Source organism: Sarcophilus harrisii, chromosome 4 (genome assembly GCF_902635505.1).
Source record: "Sarcophilus harrisii chromosome 4, mSarHar1.11, whole genome shotgun sequence".
Taxonomy (NCBI): Eukaryota; Metazoa; Chordata; class Mammalia; order Dasyuromorphia; family Dasyuridae; genus Sarcophilus; species Sarcophilus harrisii.
This window is the reverse complement of record NC_045429.1, coordinates 75,827,859-75,849,811: the sequence shown is the minus strand read 5'-3', so window position 1 is coordinate 75,849,811 and position 21,953 is coordinate 75,827,859. Positions and strand designations below refer to the sequence as shown.

The following is a 21,953-nucleotide window of genomic DNA, read 5'->3' as shown; positions in this document are numbered from 1 at the left end:
GAGAGGGTCAGAAAGAAAATATTCAAGTCATTTAGATTTACTTTAATCATAATTAATCTGACAGAAATTACCTTAAACAGTCTATTCTATTTCTGTTGTGGTACTTTCCTATTCCAAAAATCTTTTTTTACTTGAATAAATGGAAGAAAGTATCTTCTGATTTTAAAGTCTTTTTTCTTTGAAAAAAAGAATCAATTATTTTTGTGTAGACTTCTCAAGAAATTCAAAATACTATTAGCCACAAAATCCTGCTTTACTTCCACTAATGCATGCCTAACAAGCATCACCCTTCATGATGAAATTCTCCCCTCCTGGAGGAAATCTACCAAATTACATGTTCTCTAAGAGTCTTTTTTGCTTTCCTCAGGACAAGGGGCAAGTGGAGATGTTTCAGAATAATTATCCAGAGAAAAGTTGATTTAAGGATATTAAGAAAGTTATTGTGGGCAACAGGTACAATAGTGGAGAGAATGCTATGAGTTCAAATTTGGCTTCAGATATTTACTAGTTGTATGAGCCTGGACAAGTCATGTAACCCTGTTTGCCTCAGTTTCCTCATCTGTAGAATGACCTGGAGAAATGTAGAGGGCTGAAACTCTTGAGTCATTGCACTGAGGCTGGCTCAAGCACTTAGGACTAATTACTGATTGGACAATTCTCTATGGGCACATGCTTGGGAAATGGCCCTTCCCACTATCCTGTGTTGGCTCAATAATTGGTGTATACAGAGAATTGTAGGAGGGACTAGGGGGTGGAGTAAGATTAGCCAGGGTCACTCACTGCACTGGGAGGGAGACTAAGAAAGAAGGTTACGGAAGATTCTGCTTCCATTCAATTCAATCCTACCACTAAAGACCAAGAATAAAGACTAAGGACTTTTGCTTATCCTGATTCCAGCTGATTCTAAGGTATCCAGGGTGCTAATGCGGTCATCACAGAGAAGAAAATGGCAAAACACTCCAGTAGCTTTGCCAAGAAAAACCCAACAAATGGAGTTGGAAAGAGTCATACATGACTAAAACAACTGAACAACAAAACAACAAAAATATTAAAAAGCATTCTGTACCCACTGCTAAACTGACATCATGAGAGCCAAAGCACATTTCTTTGATCAACACTTCTTTTTCGTTCATGCTCTCTATCTCTAACAATTCATTAAAAGATATGACTACATATATTTAATAAGATCTTTTAAATTTAAATATGTGGGTTGCTTGGGTTCATGACATCAATATAATTATGTCCTGTTGTAGTTTTGCTATGCACCTAAAACATTATTCTGAGATGTCCCTAGGCTTCACCAGACTGCTAAAGGGGGTGACCAAAAAAAAAATTTAAAGAAAGAGTAAATGTCTGCCACCTACAACACTTCAATGTTACTCTTCAAGTGTCCTAAAAATATGTTCTCCTTTTTTTTAAAAAGCAAGGAATAAATAAAGTATTATGTGAACATATTTTTGCCAGAATTAAATTCAGGTGCAGTGCCATCAGTGAAAATACCAAGTCATGTTCATTCATAAATTGCACAAGCATCTCCTTAGAAGATTTCATTTTACATTGCAAAACTTTTTATCCTGACAATGTCTTTAACATCCATCCAGTGAAATTCTTTAAAACTGACAGAAAACCACTTACTATAATGTGCTGATAGGGATCTATGCAGGACATTTTGGTTTCAGTTACAGTCAAATATTTTCTCACTTCCAAGTTCTTCCTCAGGACTATAGTTTCTTTGAATCCTGCAAAATAAGCAATCACCGTTAGAGAAGAGGATCAGATGATTATAGGTTGAGAGTTGATAAGGATTTTAGATACTGTCTACTCTAACCTATACATTTTACAGATAAGGAAACTGAGATTCAAGGTCAAATAATAACAAAAACAACAAACAACAATAATATCTAACACATATAGTGCTTACTATGTGCCAAGCATTGTGATAACTGTTTAACAGTTATTATCTCATTTGATCTTCATAGCAACCTTGGAAGGTAGGTACTAAGTTTATCCCCATTTACAGATAAGGAAATTAAGAATTAAAGAGCTACAAAAAGTTATCAAACTGTGCATACCCTTTGATCCAGCAGTGTTACTACTGGGCTTATATCCCAAAGAGATTATAAAGAAGGGAAAGGGACCTGTATGTGCACGAATGTTTGTGGCAGCCCTTTTTGTAGTGGCTAGAAACTGGAAACTGAATGGATGTCCATCAGTTGGAGAATGGCTGAATAAATTGTGGTATATGAATATTATGGAATATTACTGTTCTGTAAGAAATGACCAACAGGATGATTTCAGAAAGGCCTGGAGAGACTTACACAAACTGATGCTGAGTGAAATGAGCAGGACCAAGAGATCATTATATACTTCAACAACAATACTATATGATGACCAGTTCTGATGGACCTGGCCATCCTCAGCAACGAGATCAACCAAATCATTTCCAATGGAGCAGTAATGAACTGAACCAGCTACGCCCAGAGAAAGAACTCTGGGAGATGACTAAAAACCATTACATTGAATTGCCAATCCCTATATTTATGCCCACCTGCATTTTTGATTTCCTTCACAAGCTAATTGTACAATATTTCAGAGTCTGATTCTTTTTGTACAGCAAAATAGCATTTCGGTCATGTATACTTATTGTGTATCTAATTTATATTTTAATGTATTTAACATCTACTGGTCATCCTGCCATCTGGGGGAGGAGGTGGGGGGTAAGAGGTGAAAAATTGGAACAAGAGGTTTGGCAATTGTTAATGCTGTGAAGTTACCCATGCATATAACCTGTAAATAAAAGGCTATTAAATAAAAAAAAAAGAATTAAAGAGCTAAAATAATTTACTCAGGTGTTATACAATTAGAGGTATGATAAAATTCAGATCATTCTTAGCCCAATCCAAAGCTACCAAGTAGAAGCTGGGATTATTAGATTTTGCTGAACAAAGTTCCAAATTTAGGATAATAAAAAATGAAAAGTCTGGACAAAAAAGTATACTTTAAGTCTCCATGTGTTAACTAATGTATGTATAATAATTTTAGCCATTAATTGGAAGAGGACAAAGAGTAAGCTATAGACCACACTATTAAGCTGCTATGTTTATTGAGTTAATTCTATGAACAATCACTGATGTTATAGTCCCTACACCTTTCATATGTATTTCCCAAATATTGATGGAGATTCTTTTAAAACCTTCTTTTAGCAACTTGGTAGATGGAAAAGGCAAAGAGAAAACTTTGGTCCAAATGACAATTTTATCACTTTCTTAGGAGAGAAAATCAATGAATCTCCCTGAACATTGGTTTCTTTGGCTTTCAAGATTTAATGCCCAGCATTAAATAATTATAAAGCATCATATAATTGCAAATTATAAAGAAAGAACAAAAATAATCATTGAAATTAACATAATGTTGCATGGTATAAAAATTAAAGAAAAACAGTCTTGGTGGATAGGAAAATCTCTTTTTCAGTTATGTGCTAATGTGAGTATGAAAATGCTTTGTTTGCCTTTAATGATAAAATTCATTATATATGGGACAATCAGCTGTGATGGACTTGACTCTTTTCAACAATAAGATGATTCAAGATAATTTCAATAGACTTGTGATGGAAAATGCCATGTGCACCCAAAGAGAGAGAACTAAGAGATTGTGGATCAAAGTATAGTATTGTAATCTTTATTGTTGTATGCTTGGTTTATTTTTTATTTCACATGGTTTTTTTTTTCTTTTATGATTTGATTTTTCTTGCACAGCATGATGGATATGAAAATATGCTTAGAAGATTTGCATGTGTTTATAACAGATTGCTCATCATCTTGGGGGGGAGGTGAGAGAGAGGTAGAAAAAAATTGGAACATGGGGTTTTATAGGGGTAAATGTTGAAAACTCTTTGAATGTATTTAGAAAAATAAAATGATATAAAATAATAAAAAACAAAATTCATTTTGGACTTTAAACTCTGATTTTCATATCATTTCTTCAATAGATTTTTTTAAAGTAATATTATGGTTATTTCAAGGAATTGGCTTATTCCCACTAAAAAGTTAAACAATAGTATTCTACTACAACATAGAAAAACTATGACTAAAAAGTCTCTAAACAGGGTTTCATCCACTGAAACTCTATGTTGATGAAATACTAACTTGCTCAAATCAATAGAGCCTTGAAGTCAGGCTCTGACTGCAGAGAATGAATGGCCCCTGGGTTTCTAAGAAAAACAGTTTCATAATGCTGTGTTGTGATACTCTGTTATGTTATACCCATTTTTGTAACATCTTTCAAAAGACTTCCTTATTTATAGTTGCAATGTTATTCCTAAAAATTGGCCTTAGTTACAGAAATCTGTAGGGAAAATGAATTTTTTAAAAATGTATGTTGTTTCATTTTTTTCTATCTATATAAAAATCTAAATTCCTTAAACTTAGTGGCTATAGTTTATGCTCTGTATGTACATGGCAGCACAAAAAAAAAGTTTGGTGGTTGTGGTAATACTCAAAGAAAATGATTTTTGGAATCCTGGTGTGGAATATTATAATTCAATGAGGATTTTTTTATGTATCTACTCTGTACCAAAAGAAAGCAAAGAAAACCCCTGAAACTTAGGAAAGAAAGAACAAGTAAAAGAATCATGTCAGACATTTAACTTCCCTGAGCCTCAGTTTTCTCAGATGCTCTCTAAGCATCCTTTCCAATTCAGCATCTCTATGCCTACGGACTTAAATACAGGAGAGGCAAGAACTGACAGGTTGTGATATGCATCATTGAAAGTATAGGTCAAATGCACTGTGCTAAGCACTGAAGATATGAAGACAAAAATAAAACCATCTCTGGACTCAAAAGGCTCTCATTCTACTAAATTTAATTGACATAATTCTGTGCAGAGAAAGTCTCTGCACTTACTTATCTCCCTTCTTTAAAAATTTATATAGAAAATATATAGCACTTTATAGTTTGTGGATCTTTCACAAATGTTACCAAGATCCTCACAACAACCCTATATGATAGCTGCTGTAATTATCTCCATTTTACCTTGGAAAAAGCAAGGTAAACAGAGTTAAAAAGATTTGTCTAGCTAATAAACATCTGAGGTAGGACTTGAATTCAGATCTTCCTGACTCCAAATCCTGAGATTGTGCCATCAAGTGTTGTAATAATAACAACAATAAGATGTGTATACTAAATAATATGTATGTGTGTGAGAAAGAGAAAGAGAACCTTCAGATTTGTTAATTTCCCATATACATTAATTAAATCTTTTGATTTTTATAAGAATCATGTGAGATAGGTGTCATAGATATTAAAGCTATTCTACAAATGAGGAACATGAAACTAAAGGTGAAAGATCACAAAGCCTGAGAGGGATCCAGGTATTCCTGATTCTAAATCAGATAGAATATCTGATGACGTTTATAGACCCCTCTCAGAAAAAAATTTTTTTTTATCAGTTGAAAGAATTCTGAATTTCACCTGAAATCTATCTCTGGACTACAAATTAAGAACCTTTCTACTATGGGATATATAAGGTGTCACATCATTTGGGAAGGGTAAAAAGCTTTCAAAAGGATATAGCATTTGAATGATTCTTGAAGATTCAAAGAGGAGGAAATAATAAAAGAGTTCATCCTAGATAGAAGGTGAACCTATAAGAAAGACCCCCAGATGGGAGACAGAATATTGAGCTGAGGGAAGAGTAAATACCACAATGTGATTGTACGGCAGAATGGATAAAGGGGAGTAATGTGAAAGAAAAAGAAACTGGTGTCCTATGAGAACCTTTGAGAGCTAAGTTGAGGAGGATATATTTTAATCTAAATACAAATAAGAACCACTAAAGAATTTTGAGCAGGGGAGCAGTATGATCAAATCTATGCTTTAGGAAGATTATTTTGGCAATTGTGTGAAGAATGCATTAGAAAAGAGAAATACTGAAGTGGGGAGGGGGAAAGAGAAGGAAATCAGAGGTCTGAAAAATGGAAATGAAATTCATCTTGTTTTGTTTGGCCCAGCTAGCAAAACTAGGGAGTAATAGGTAAAAGTGGCAGAAAGATAGCTCTAGGTTTGATTAAAGGAAAAATATTTCTAATAGATAGCTATCAAAAACTAAAATGTACAATCCTAGAAGCCTTATAACAAAGGCTGAGTGACCACAGTAGAATGATTCAGGGATATGTTGTATATGTATAACTAGCTCTCTGAAAAATTAAAAGAAAAAAAAAGAAGCATACCCATGACACATTAAATTTCACCTTCATTAAGATTTTCTAATTTTCTTTATTTTTCTTGAATTTAAATAATCAACAAATCAAGCACTGATTTCTAACATTTGCTGACTCCCAAGGTATAAATGTTCATGCTGAAACTTTAACAGTCAGCCCTCAGTTAAGCCTTTTAGAACTGGTTCTAACACACTCCTAGATGTAGGCAAGTTTCTTGTTCGAATATGGATTGAAGTAAATGACGTCTGACAAGTTGTTTCCAACTTTGAAATTCTGTGTTAATAACAATGCCAGAGCCAAATCACTTCTACAAGAAGCTTTGGTCAATTTTAATCTAAAGGGTACTTCTCCCTGATTAGGATGTCAGTGAATGTTGCCAACTCATCACTAAACAGCTTAGACATCACAATACCTATCAGTCTACAATCAGTATTCAATACTGGAAAAAAGTCTAGCATTCTATTCCCGAACAGAGTTGTATATAATAAAGATCTGCAATTTCATGACTCGCTTTCTATTTCTGTTTTACTGAAAATTCCCATTTTATTTTAGTTTTTAAAAGTTCAAAATAAATGTCACATTTTTAAAAAAAATAATCCATTTCTCAGAGAAAAAATATTAGATGGGGTATTATTCTTTTGAACATCAGACAATGCTAACAAAATTAGCTTATAATGTTGCTGGAAAAAAGATTTGTGACAAGAAGAGGCAAGGACATCCTTCAACATTCATTGATTCTTTATAAACAAAAAAATTTCTCTCTCTTTTTTACATGGCATTCTTTTATGCACAGCTAGAGACAGATGGACAATAGCCTAAGGGAAATATAGTTGCAAACTTATCACAAGAAACCTATACTTGACAAGGAACACTATGAAGTGTCTATGATTAGACAGGAGTGTGTGGTGAAAGCAACTGTTTCCTTTTCTCCATATGTCCTGTTTTCTATTCATCCTTATTGACAAAAACAGAAAAAAGCGCTCACAGCTGCTAATTCCTTTGTAGAAATGCAGGAAATATTAGCTAGATTTACCAGCTTTAGCAGTGACAGAAAAAAAAAGAAACTGAAGAAATAAAAATAGGCAATGATGAAACAAAACAATCACCATGCAGATGATATGATAGTATACTTATAGACCCTTAGAGATTCAGGTTAAAAAGTAATCAAAGCAACAACTTCAGCAAAGTTGCAGGATATAAAATAAACCTACATAATCATCCATATTTCTATATATTGCCAACAAAATCCTGTAACAAGAGTAGAAGTTCTAGTTAAAATAACTTCATATTCATACAAAGTAAAACACTTGGGAGTCTATTTGCAAAGATAAGTCCAGGGATTGTATGAACACAATTATGAATACTTTTCCACAAAGAAAGACACATGTAGACAATTGGAGAAATGTTAATTGCTTATGAGTAAGACAAATCAATATAATAAAAATGATAATTTTATATGTTAATGTATTTATGCCCAAACTATCAAAGAAGTATTTTATAGAGCTACAAAAAATAATGACATGATTCAAAAAAGTAGCTTAGGAAGGTGGCCTTGCGGTTTCAGATTTCGAACTATATTACAAAGCAGTAAACATGAAAGAATCTGGCACAGACTAAGAAATGAGTGAGTTGTAAGAAATGATCAGTAGCACGGTTTCAGAAACACCTGGGAACTTATTTATATGAGCTTATACAGAGAGAAGTGAGAAGAACCAGGAGAACACTATATATAGTAACAGCAATATTGTAAAGATGATCAACTGTGAAAGACAAATTATGATCAAGACAATGATCCAAAACTATTCTAAAGTACTCATAATGAAAAATGCTATCCACCTTCAGAGAGAGAACTGCATAACTCTAAATAAAGGGTTGAAAAATACTTTTTAAAACTTTCTTCATTTTTCTTTTTGTCCCCTCTGTTTTCTTTTGCATCTTAGCTAATACAGTATATATTTTTCATGTCTTGACATATAAAATCAGTATTAAATTATTTGCTTTCTCGAGGAGGAAAGGATAGGAGGAAGTATTCAGAATTCAATTTTTAAATGAGTATTTAAAGATTACATTTGATTGGGAAATATTTAATGAAATAAATATTTATTAAAATATTGTTTAAGCAGTTAAAACTAGGCACATATGCAGACCTCAGTAAGAATTACACATCTTGGTTCCGGTGCCAAAGGAAGGAATGAACTATTTAATTGGAAGTCACAAAAACAAAAGTCAAGACAGTCCACATTCTAAACTGACCTTTAGAACAATATACTGATGAGGTCACAATAACTCAAGTGCTAGTTAAAGCATCTTTGAAACAGAGCCCCATAGCTTTGGAGATATTGGGTGTGTGGATGATTTTCCTGTAAAAAATCCTCTATCCCTAGGGAAAAGAGGATGCTCACAGAAAATACAAGTAAGAATAATTGGAAAAACCTATTCAACTATATGAAATTTCTTTTCCATTGGGACTCTGCACCAGTCATTCTCCAAGACAATGGCAAATATCTTTGGCAAGAATACATTTCCTTGTTTTATGCCTAAGTTGATAATAATCAAATATGAACAAAGTCAACTTTGTGGTTGGCTCTACTGAGGAATTTTGTATGACTTACAAATGCACCTTGTTGAATTTTAACAAAGGGAAAATCTGGCTGAATTCACACCTTTTCACAAACACAAAAGACAAGCATAAGGTTTGTTTTAGTATAAATCCAGTTAATCTAATAAACAAAGTAATACATAATTTTTCATCTGGCTGCACTACTTTAGGATGCTGATTGACTTGTCCACCATGAGACATAAGTATCTCCTGCCCTTCTTTTCCTTTTCAGCTTTCTCCTATATGTTACCTCCCCCCATTAGATTCTAAACTCATTAAGGGCAAGGACTGTCATTCTTTTTTTATTATTTATATCTGTAGTATTTAGAAAAATGCCTGACACATAATAGGCAATTAATAAATATTTATTGACTGATTAATAAACTATAAATACTATTAAATAAATATTTCATAAAAGTTAATACTGTTAAATCAATCTTTTTAACATATGATATTGCATGTATAAATGCTTTCCTCCTCTGATTTTGTTAAACTTGGTGCTGTCCCTTATTATACTTGGTTTATCACAAAAGCCTCTCTCTGGCTCATCTCTTCCCACTCCTGCTTATCTTCAACTAAATTGTCAAACTCATTTGAAAGCACAAGTTTGCCCATGTCACTCTCCTTCATTCAATAAACTCCAGTGGTTCTTTATTAAATTCGGAAACAAATGTAAAATCCTCTGTTTGGCTTTTAAATGTCTTTATAATTTAGTTCCTTTTACCCTACTAGTCTTTTTAAATCATACTCCTCTCTAACAACTCTGCAATTCAATGGCATTGGCTTCTTTAAGATTTCCTGACTCTAAGTTATCTCATATGTCTTAGACTCTCTGCTTCCTGATTTCCCTGGATTCCTTCAAGTGTTACCTATATCCCTACCTTCTACAAGAATTCTTCCTCAATCTTCTTTAAATGCATTGCCTTCCAAGATTATCTGCAATCTAACCTATGTAGATCCTGTTTGCACATAATTATTTGCATGAACAGTGTACTCTTTCCCAATAGAATCAGAGTTCCTAAAATGCAGCAACTATTTGGGGAGTGGGAATGGGTTTTAAGGGTTTTGTAGGGTTTGGGAGAGGGTTACTTTTATATTCCCAGAATATAGCACAGTACCTGATAATTAATAGGCATTTAATAAACATTGCTTGACTTGACTTGCCTTAATCTGATCTGACTTTATTCAAGGACAAGAAGAAACCATATTATGGTTCCTAGTAGAATGTACCCCTATTTTTTACCTTTCTGCCTACCGTGTTTCATCTACTAGAAACATTAAATTTTAATTGAATAGCAATAACATATGTATTATGCTAAGAATATGATATTGCATGTATAAATACTTTTTATTTTATAAAGTGGATGCTACTAAGTCAGCATCAGCATAATATACAAGTTAAGGTTTTATTCTAAGAACAGTAACAGTTGATCCTTGCTTGCTAACTTGTGACAAGTAGCAAAAATCTTCAAGATGGCTAGCCAGGATCGGGGATTCAATCTGTTTCCATGTAACAGATGGAAGCTAATTGATAAATTTATGGATTAAACAACTCTCTGTTTTTCCTAGAATCAACCCTTGGGGTCATAAGAAGAATAACATTAATATTTGTAGCTTCATATAAGCCAAATTAACTCATATTCTATCATGTTATTATAACTCATGCTATTTGGAACTCCAATTAACCTCCTTCTTTGGGACACCAGAGGGTAAGATCAGATGATATATCGGCTCACAAGATTTCTTTCCAAATTTAAACAAAAGGCATACATTGTGAATAATCTTCCCACTTATAGTATTCCTTTCTCCATAAATTTAAGAACTATGTGTTAGCCAATCATTAAGCATTTATTAAATGCTTACTATTCACCAGGCATCTAACAACTACATATTTGGGGAAACTTCTAAACCAGATAGATGTGCTATGAATAATTTGAGACTATAATTTAATATTGAAATAACAAAAAGCTTAAGAATTTATCAATTGTTATTTCCAATTATTTTGATTTTCTGATGTCTTGATATTTAAAATTAAATGTAAATATAACAAGTTATTCTCTGAATCATTTATCATTTATATATTGTTAAATTTGAGAGTTATAGTCATTTTTCCTCTCCTTTGACATTATAAAATGTGCTTATTTATGATATTCAATTTTTTTAAATCACTGGTAAATGAGCATTGACCAGCACTAATTTTTGTCAAGAAGATTATACCCATTATTTTCAAAGGCTGGTTCTTTTGGGAAACATGGTAACTCCATTAAGTCCCACTGAGACATAGCAATGAACTATAAGTGTAGGAAGTACAAAATAATAAAAACTGACATTTATTTATTATTTTAAGATTTACAAAGAGTTTTACATACATCCCCTTAACCTTATGAGGAAGATACTATATTAAATCTCCATTTAGCAGATGAGGAAATTAAAACTTGGAGAGATTTAGAAACTTACCAACAGTCCCACAACTAATAAATTCAGAGGCAGATTTGAATCCAGATTTCTCTTAATCATGAGTCTTCTTTGTCTCTTTTTTATTTTTATACCATACTGCCTCTATGCTGTCACTTTAATAGAGTTCATTATCTCACAAAGATTTGGTATCCCCTAGAAAGTGATCTAGGCACTAAGAGAATCTTATTGAATATTTATTATAATTGATGAGATTACATAGCTGTGTTTGAAAAATAACATTTGGAGTTATATTCATATTGTAAATTCATTGACTAGAGAGAAAAGTGCTTCAAAACAATTCCTGAACAATATCTGTTAAACCTCATTACAACAAATATAATTATAAAGAAAATACTTAAATGACTAAAAGAAAAAATAAATCTAAACTCTAGTTAATAATTTTAACTATAAGATATAACAGTTTGAGCAGAAATAGACTTTATATATTGTTCCAATTCTCTTCCATGCCATCATCAATACAACAAAATTTTATTAGAATCAGCATATGAGCATTGCTATGGAATTTATGAACATGTCATTTCACCCATTAATACACTCACATTATGAAATTTACTTTTAAGACAGGTCTGATATGTTCATATATTTTCAGAATGTTAGGTGTGGTAGTCTTCAAACAGTTCCTTAAAGTGTTAGCTAAGATCTTACTTTTAAATACAATGCTATATATGTCTTCTCATAAATATTTATTTCATCTGTATATAGTTTAACTTTTGGATTTAGTGGGGAAGGTCTGCTTCATTTCAATAAATTTTTATAGCACCTTGTCTAAGATAAAAGTATAGATTATTAGGTGTTTTGTTTTGTTTTAAGATCCTGTATAACACCATGCTGACATGTAGTTTGTGGTAGACTACTAAATAGTTTATACTATTAAAAAAAACTGTTCTAGAACACCATCAGCAAAATTCTATCCATCCAGTAAGGCAAAAAAATATTCTTCCTGATACTGAAGAAGGAATTTCTCTTTCTACTTCTCCTTTTAAGATTGAGGGGGAAAGATTATTCTCACAATTTGTGGTATCCAAAAATAAAATGAGTCAGGTGAATTTTTGATCATTGGAGGTATATAAAATCTGACTGTCTATTATGTGTGTATTACAGGTCATAGATTTAGAGATAAAAAGTATTTTAGGGCATTTCATTAAAATACCTTCGTTTATCTTTGAGGAAACTGAGGCCTGGAGAGACTAAGTGACTTGCCCATGGTAACACAAGCAATAAATGGCAGAATCAGTATGTGAACCAGGTTCTGTGACTTCAAACCCAGCAATTGTTTCACTGCACCATGCCATTGTAAAAAGAGTTCATTCATTAAAGACTATAGACTAGATGTTTTTTCCAACTATAAAAATCTAAAATTACAAGGTCAAACTAAAAAATGGTGTTTGATAGAGCTGATCTATTAATACACCTATGTTATACAAATAGCATGCATAAATAATTAAATGGGTAATAAATTGAATAGAAGAAAAACAGACTGGACCACTTTTCATAAGTTTCTCCTTATTTCTCCTTAAAATAAAAACCCAGCTTTTCAAGATTTTTGTTCTTTTAGGAGTACAGTGTGGTCATAGGTCATGGAAAACTGTAGCTTCTGAAACTATGTGAAAGCTGAGAGTCACTCAGAATGCCATGCCAAATTTTATATGTGGTGTGCATGCTTAAGTTGCAATGTATTTCCAATGGACTTATACAGTAAAAATTATGTACATGATGTCATTAGAGAAAGATGTGACTTTCCAAAAAAAAAAGAAGAAGAAGAAGAAGAAGAAGGCTGATGAATCATAAAGCATTAAAGATGTATAAGCTGGACACCTATTTCAGAGGTACCAGTATAATAATGTCTAGAGATTCTGGGGAAGACTCTGATCACATTGGGTGAACCTCATTCTGAACCTCCTGTGCACAGGATAATAAAACATGAGATGAATATGATGTGCACCATTGGGGAGAATATTCAAATTATTAAGAATATAACCAAGAACAAAAGTATAAACTGAATAATGATTTCATTTTTCCAAAGTTCATTTTAGTATCCAATTTTTGGGGAGAAGGGGAGCACTTTCTATGAAAATACACTTTTAACCATGTAGCTCAGCAAATAGAGCTCTGACCTAGAGGCAAGAAGATCTGGGTTCAAATGTGACCTTAAATATTTACTAGCTATGTGATTTTGAGCAAGTCACTGAACCTCTATTTTCCTCAGGTTCCTAAAAGATATTCTGAAGGCCAGATGATTGATTAAATGTAAGATTACACATAAAGTCATAGATTTAAAGTAAGAAAGAAGATCAAAAAAGTCCTTTACTCCAGTGATGATATTTTATAAGACCAATAGAAGGATATTTCAATAAAAGCAGACAGTTTGTATAAGGTACTTACACTAGGATGGAAACTGAGAGAAGAAAAGGGGAGACTCTGCAATAGATTTGGGGAAGAAAAAGTGACTATATTTACCAATGGATTATATAAATGGAATATATATTATTAAATTATATAAATGGAATAAGGGTGAATGAGAAACCAAGATTGTAAGCTAAACTGTCCTGGTGGTACAGGACAATAATAGGAAAGTTGCTAAAAGTTAAGTCTCCTACTTACTTCATCTCTCCCCACCCCAATGTTTCCCAAAGTGATTTTCCCACAGCAAAATTCTAACCATACCATCTTCCAGCCCTCACCACATACATCATTAATCTATGATAGTTCCCTATTACTTTCAAGATCAGATATAAAATCCTCTGTTTGGTGTTTCACTACCTGATCCTTTTCTTTTCAATCTTCATGTGTCTGATTCTTTGTCACATACTTCGATTCAGGAACATTGGTCTTGTTGTTGCTCACGTGTAACACTCTATCTCCTAACTCTGTACCTTTCCACTAGGTTTTCCCCATTCCTAGAATGCTTTTTTAATTCATCTCCACTTGCTTATGGCTTTGCTGGCTTCCTTTAAGACTGGATTTAAACCCTTCCTTCTTCAGGAAGTTTTTCCTCCTTCTCTACCTCACTCTCACTGCTAGTGCCTTCCCTCTGAGGTTTTTGGTTGTGGTCTATTCATTTCAGTCATCCCCGACTTTTTGTGATTCTATTTAAGGTTTTCTTGGCAAAGATACTGGAGTGGTTGAGCATTTTCTTCTCCGCTCATTTTACAGATAAGAAAACTGAGGTAAACTGAGTTAAATGACTTGCCCAGGAAAACACAGCTAATAAGTGCTCTAAAACAAAATTTGAACTAAAGAAGAGGAATCTTTCTGATTCCAACTCCAGTACCACAGCCACTGGGTCTTTTAGCTGACTCTTTTCCTTTGAGGTTCCATTTGCTCTGCATATTATCTTTTATGCATTTAGTTTTTTATATATTATCTCCCTTATTCTAATATCCACTTGCCAAAGTAACAAACAAATAGCAAGTATTTATTAAGCAACTATGCTAGGGGCTGGGGATATAAGCACAAACAGTTCTCAACCTCAAGAAGTCCACATTCCATTGAGGGAGATAACATGTACACATAAAAAGGATGGGGATGGGGATTAAGTCTGTAATTTCATTGCCATAGAGACCTCTCAAGTGAGGATAATTTTTCTAGAGAGTCTATATTTGCACTTTCTCTGCCACTCATAGTCTTAGAGAGTTCCCTAGAACACAGAAAGATGAAGGGCTGGCTCAAGTTCACATAGCCATTGTGTCATAGGTAGGACAGGAAGTCATATCGTTCCAGCTTCAGAGTCAATTCATTCAAAATAAATGAAAGGAGTGAAGGGAATAACATAATAAGTGCCAGGGGCTGAGGAGATCAAGAAAAATCTGACATAGGAGGTAGCATTTGAAATAAGTTTTGAAGAAATCTAGGGAATCTAAAACAAAATTAGGAAAGAGTACTTTCTAGTTATGGAAAACAAGAGTGTCAGGAGCAGAACAGAAATATAGTTATTTAGAGAACTTAATCTTTCTTTAACTGCTAATAAATTTTGCTACTGATTAATTTTATAAGGGGAATGTGATTAATGAAGTTAATGTATGTCAGTTAATGGGGTAAAATACCTACCACAATCAATTTCCCCATCTGTAATTCCCCATCTGTAAAGTGATCTGGAAAAGGAACCGGCAAACCTCTCCAGTACCTTTGCCCAGAAAACTGCAAATGGGGTCACAAAGAGTTAGACATGACTAAAATAACTAAACAACAATAGATGTATAATAAGGCTGGAAAGCTAGGTTAAAGTAAGATTATAAAATGTTTAAAAAACCAGGAGTTTGTATGCGATCCTAAAAGCAAATAAGAAATCATTCCTTTGAGAGATACAATTAATAACAAGATTATCATATATATGCTATTATATAAATTCTAACTACTATATAACTTTTGTTCATTTTCATAATAAACTTCAAAGGGATACAGAAAATTTCATTGATTGTGGTAGGTATTTTACCCCATTAACTGACATACATTAACTTCATTAAACACATTCCCCTTATAAAATTAATCAGTAGCAAAATTTATTAGCAGTTAAAGAAAGATTAAGTAACAATTTACAGAACAACAAAATGTTACTATTAGCTTAGTTGAGATTAGTTCTCAAGCTATCATTTTATATCAAATGGGACTATTTAGACACCCAGTATTCAGGAGCTCTCAAAAGAGAAAATAAAAAGAATTTCATTTCATTCTTACTCTAATTTCACTTTGCCTTCCCCATTACAACTTAAATTGCAACTTGACAAATATTACTTCACTTTATAGTAACAATCATTTGGTAGCAGCTATTATTATTTTTATTTTATAGATGAAGAAATTGAGGCAGATAAGATTAAGTTAGAGACAACTAACTCAGTAGAAAGAGTTTTAAAACTCTTGACTCCAAATTCTGGCTTGAATGATTACTAGTTGTGTGACCTTGGAAAAAAATGTTTAATCTCTATTTTAGTCAGTTTTCTAGTCTATAAAATAGGATGATAATAGCATCTATCTCTCAAGATTGTTGTGAGGATCAAAAGAGATAATTGTAAAGCACTTAGTACAATTCTTGGCACAAAATATTGCTACAAAAATGTTAGTAGTAGAAATAGTAATAATAGTAGTAATAGCAGCAGCAGAAGTTGTAATAGTAGTAGTAGTAGTAGTAGTAATAGTAATAGTAGATGTAGTTGTAGTAGTAGTAATAGTAATAGTAGTTGTAGTTGTAGTAGTAATAATAGTAGTACTAGTAGTAATAGTAGTAGTAGTAGTAGTAGTAGTAGTAATAGTAGTAGTATTAATAGTAGAAGACCCTCAGGGTTTCTGGCCAAAACAGAAATGACTGTTATTTAACATTTAACCTAAGACAATCAGGACCTTAAAAAAAATCAAATGGGGCTTGGCCTAGAATCTATTGGTAGCCAAAATACAATCAGATTGATTTTGCCAAAATACAATCAGATTAATTTTGTTTTAGGTCTGGTCCTTAAGAAAGAAATCTAGCCAGTAAACTCCAAGATATGTTGGAAGGGTTTAGAGGCATAAAAGAGGGGAAAAAAGCTTTTAAGAGCATGTATAGGTAAAGGTATGACACCCTATGTGGACAGAGAGAGAGAGAGAAGGAAGGAAGGAAGGAAGGAAGGAAGGAAGGAAGGAAGGAAGGAAGGAAGGAAGGAAGGAAGGAAGGAAGGAAGGAAGAAATAAGGGGAAAGAGGGAAGGAATAAGGGGAAAAGGGAAAAAAAGAGGGCAAGGAGGGAATCTTTCAGCTGACCAATTCAGGGCTAGTTTTAGTCACAGAGGTTGTTGTTTGTCCTTTGTTCTTGAAGCAGATCCTGACATTTTTACATTTTTTTTTCTTTTTTGAACTAGGTAAAAGAGGAGATTTTTTTTTTGCTTTAATTGCTACCTAGCCTTAATCACCAGATGGGTGCAGCCTCAGTGAAAATGAGACCTGTTGAAGACCTTATTTTAAAAGGCCAAGGTCTTCAACTGCATCTATAACCATCTCCAGTCATCCTGATTTATATCTGACCACTGGATCCAGATGGTTCTGGTGGGGAAAGTGAGGCCCTTTCTCACTTAAATACAATTCACTTGAAAAAAAGAACGAGAGAGAGAGAGAGAGAGAGAGAGAGAAGAAGAAGAAGAAGAAGAAGAAGAAGAAGAAGAAGAAGAAGAAGAAGAAGAAGAAGAAGAAGAAGAAGAAGAAGAAGAAGAAGAAAGGAAGAAGTGTAGTAGTTGTTGATAGTGATAGTTGTTGGTAGTAGTGGTAGTGATGATATATATCTTTAAATAGTATACTAATTGTCTTGTGTTACAATGCCAATAATGAGTATCCCTCCATCCCATCTCACTATATTGGTTATGATGGGGGAATCTGAAATGGACTTTTGGAAAAAATATATGTAATACATAAATCAAAATGATCTAAGACTCTTGGTTATTTTTTTTGGGGGGGGGGGATGGCAGTCTCTGGTTTTTGAAGTATAGTTGTTTTTCAACTTCACAAAGAGTTGACTCTTCTCTTTCCTATCTCCTAGCTGAAATTTCATCAATATCCTCATTGTGGAATATCTGTGTGCTATTGTGGTTGAGAATGGAGCAGGGTAAGGTAAGTAACAGCTCCATTCTTTAATCACTGACTTTCTCACATACTCAAGATTTTTGAGGTAATCAATTATATGAAGGCCTCCCGAAAAGACAGCTACCCAAGGCTTTGAAGGTGTCCCAAATAACTTCATGGAAGTTTTGTATTTTTTAAATGTTATTTCTACTCTGCCCAGGGTCATCAGGCATAATTTTAAATACCTTTATGCTCTGTTTATTAGAATAGGTTTCTGTTTTATTGACTCACAAACAAGAGTGGAAACTGAAACTATCATCAAAAAAAGTGGGAGAGTTATGTGAAGAGTTTGTGGGAAAGAAACTAGACTCTATAACCCACAAGACTGACAAAATTGTGGAATAATGCTGAATTCAGTTCTTGTTTTCTGAGTGATTTAAATTATGAAATAGCTCAGGAATTCAGGATTGGTATTCTCCGTTACCACGGTGTGAGAAATTACAAGGAAGTAGGTTTGGGGCTATCAAAACTCATATAAGTAGGAGTTCATGTTATGAACTGATATTACATTCTTAGTCTTGGCCCCAGGTGTCAGGTGGTCATAGAAGCAATGGATAAAAGTTGCAAAGAAGTCTTTTTAGGTTGAGTAAAGACCTAACCATTCCAGTTTTTCAAGAAGAATGGGTTCTCTTGAGAGATGATCCATTCCTCTTTGGGTGAAGAAATAGAATGACAGATTAAGGAGAGGGCTTGAAGCAAAGACTAGTCAATCTGAGGTATCCTATTGAGTGCTTTAGAGAGGAAGACGTGGATATGGGCTTTACTAGGTAGCCACTGAGATTCATTGAATTAAAATCTGTGCTTCTGTTCATCTTTGGAAGGATTTTTAAGAATGAAGATCTTGTACTGGTCATCCTGCATCTGGGGGCGGGGGTGGGGAGTAAGAGGTGAAAAATTGGAACAAGAGGTTTGGCAATTGTTAATGCTGTAAAGTTACCCATACATATAACCTGTAAATAAAAGGCTATTAAATTAAAAAAAAAAAAGGACATATATGCTTTAACATACTTAACATGTATTGGTCAATCTGCCATGGGGAAAGGGGATGAGGGGAAGGAGAGGAAAAATTGGAACAAAAGGTTTGGCAATTGTTAATGCTGTAAAATTACCCATGCAAATAACTTCTAAATAAAAAGCTATAATAAAAAAATGAGAAAGAAAAAAAAAAAGAATGAAGATCTTGAAAGGATAGAATGAAATAAAAAAAAAAATTTCAATCTGACATACTCCTTATATTTCCTGCCCAAGATTCCTCTCTATTTAGATTCTTTATTTTGTTAGTCATCACTATACTTCTAGTCACCCAAGTTCACAACTAGGCAGTCATCTTCAAATCTTCCCTCTCCCATACCCTCTTATATCCGTTCAGTTGTCAAGTCACATCAGTTCTACTTCATATCTCTCACAGAACAATATAGTAGAAAAACAGCCAGCTTTGCCATTGGGTACACTTAAATAACGTCCTCACCCTGACACATACTGATTGTGTAACCCTCAAGGAATCATTGAATCGCTCAAAACTCTAAGCAACTCTCTGATTATGAATTGCATAGAAACTCCTGAACTGCATTGATTGAGGGAGTTTCTTCTTCTGTAATCTCTATAGCAAATGAAATCAAAAGTGGAATAAGTAGCAATTCCTCATCCCTATCCTACAATCCATTTATTAAGCCAAGAAGGATCTGATAAAGTGCTAACAATCCCTGGAGGAGTTTATTCTTTTTAGGTTCTTTTCATATAGTACCCCTTTGAGCACCAATTGGCCTTCTCTATTGCTGTTCTTTGTTCCATTCAGTTTCTCATCTCTAAGCCTTTGTATGAACTGTCTTTCCTCTCCCTAGGTATAATAAATACAAAGTAAATTAAAATGAAATTTCCAAAAGAAACATTTAAGGCTTAATTTCCTAAGCCTTGGTAAACATACTAAAGGGTTTCTCTCCCTGAGTACATGCTACTTCAGTCTGAACTCCATAGACTGGTGAATCTGAAGATATTAATAACACCTGAAGATATTAATAACACCTCTGCAGTAATTTCAAAATATTGCATTAAACCACATTACTATTAATTCCTTTATTTGGTGCCATTTAATAAAAATAGTGTTTTAGAGGAAAAAATTAGATTTATTACACTTCAGAATTCAAAAGCAAATGAAAATAAAAACAAAAACAAAACCTGAATTAATTTTGTAGTTTTTGCCTTTATAGAGAAAATTATATCAGAGTAATGAAGAAAAAACATTAACCTATAACAATCTTTATGGCCTTATGCTGTAAAGGCCAGAGAGGTCTTGTCAAAAAGATTCATTACCTCATGTTTCCTTCAACATTATGAAATTAAACAAATTCAGTTAAATGGAATTATAATTCCATATACCCCTTAATCTAAGAAAACAAAGCCAGTCAAGTAGAGCCTTTAGATAAACTAAGTCAAATTATAGATTAAACTACATTTAGATGGTTCTTAACAGATTGCTTGAGAAGGGAGATCACATGCATACACTCTGCTTCAGGTGAATCTTCCTCAAATAAAATATTTGGGAGTGGGGAATACAGAAAAACACCATAATCCCTTTTCCTCTTTTTTGATTTCTTATCCCAAAAATGTCAAAAATCTTCCCTTCATACTATCATTTAATGAATCAGATTTATTTTAGCCAGGTGAAGTTAATATTAAGAGAAAATAGATTTCAGTACACCAAAATGTTTCAGGTAGAATAGCATGATAAAATGTAATAAAAGGAAAATGAAAGGTTCTAATCAAAATAGTAATGATAGTGCTAACAGATAACATATATAGAATATAGTATGTACCTGGCACTGTACTAAGCAATTTATAATTACTATCTCATATGATCATCATGACAACCTTGGAAAGTAGGTATTATCTCCGCTTTACAAATGAGGAAACCAAGGCAAACAAAATGTTAAATGTCTTGCCCAAGATTCACATAGATAATATGTGTCTAAGATTGTATTTGAAATCAGCTCTTCCTGATTCCAAGCCGAGAATTCTATCCACTGTGAGAAGAAAAGAAGGAAGGGAGGAAGGGAGGGAGGAAGGAAGGAAGCAAAGAAGAAAGGAAGGGAGGGAGGAAGGAAGGAAGGAAGGAAGGAAGGAAGGAAGGAAGGAAGGAAGGAAGGAAGGAAGGAAGGAAGGAAGGAAGGAAGAAAGGAAGGAAGGAGGGAGAAAGGGAGGGAGGGAGGGAAGAAGGAAGGGAGGGATGAAAGAAGGGAAGAAAAGAAGAAAGAAAGAAGAATACAAAATCTGGATTTCACAGTTATGGAATAATAGTTCTCCTGAGGAAGAAGAATAAAAAATGAAGATAGATATATCCTACACAAAAAGACCAGGGAAGAAAAATAAGTCTCCTTGAGTTAAGTTAAGTTATTTCATTCCTTTGTTGGTTGCATTTGTAATGGAAACCTCATTGGTATAGTGGGAAAGAATGCTAGTATTTGAAGTCAAGGATCTGAATTTAAATCTCTATTTTTCTATTCCCAACTTAACCTTGGGCCAGTCATTTGATCTAAGTAGGCCTCAGTTCCCTCATCTGGAAAATGAGTGGCTTTTAAGACCCCTTTACAACTCTAAATCTATGATCCTAAGACTACATCAGTAATTAAAATGAAAGTGCTCTCATGAGAACAGTACCTTTAAAGGCAGCCTAAAAGAATTAGCATTTTTGAGATCTGAGGCTAAGAAATATGAAGATAGTAAAAACAATCATCCTCTTAAAGTATATGGAAAATTGTTATTGCAAGGAAGATAACCAGCTGTTCAGTACAACCACTGGGAAATTTTTAAGAGGAATATTTCAAAGGATTTTGAAGATGATGTGTAAAATTTGCATTATATAAAAGAAAGAACACCCACAGATAGTGGAAGTTACTAAATTATGGAATGGATCCACCAGTGAAGTGATATAATGTCTTGCTGTAGGAGTCTTTAAACACAAAATAGTCGTCAGTCATCTGTAATCTTGTCAGGAAGAAGTGCTCTTTGTTCTTTCCAATACCAGAAATTTGTTTGTTTTTAAAAAGTAATAATCCTTATAATATCATTTACATATTTTCT

At 33.4% G+C, this 21,953-nt stretch overlaps 1 protein-coding gene across 1 annotated transcript in view; it reads right to left on the bottom strand.

Moving 5' to 3' along the window:
• Positions 1-21,953, bottom strand: part of PLA2G4A (phospholipase A2 group IVA) — a 180,124-nt gene that overhangs the window by 143,759 nt on the left and 14,412 nt on the right. Inside the window, exon 2 of the mRNA XM_031937047.1 lies at positions 1,636-1,739. Within this exon, the coding sequence (XP_031792907.1) occupies positions 1,636-1,668 (33 nt within the window). The 5' untranslated portion in view covers positions 1,669-1,739. The remainder of the gene's footprint in view (positions 1-1,635; positions 1,740-21,953) is intronic.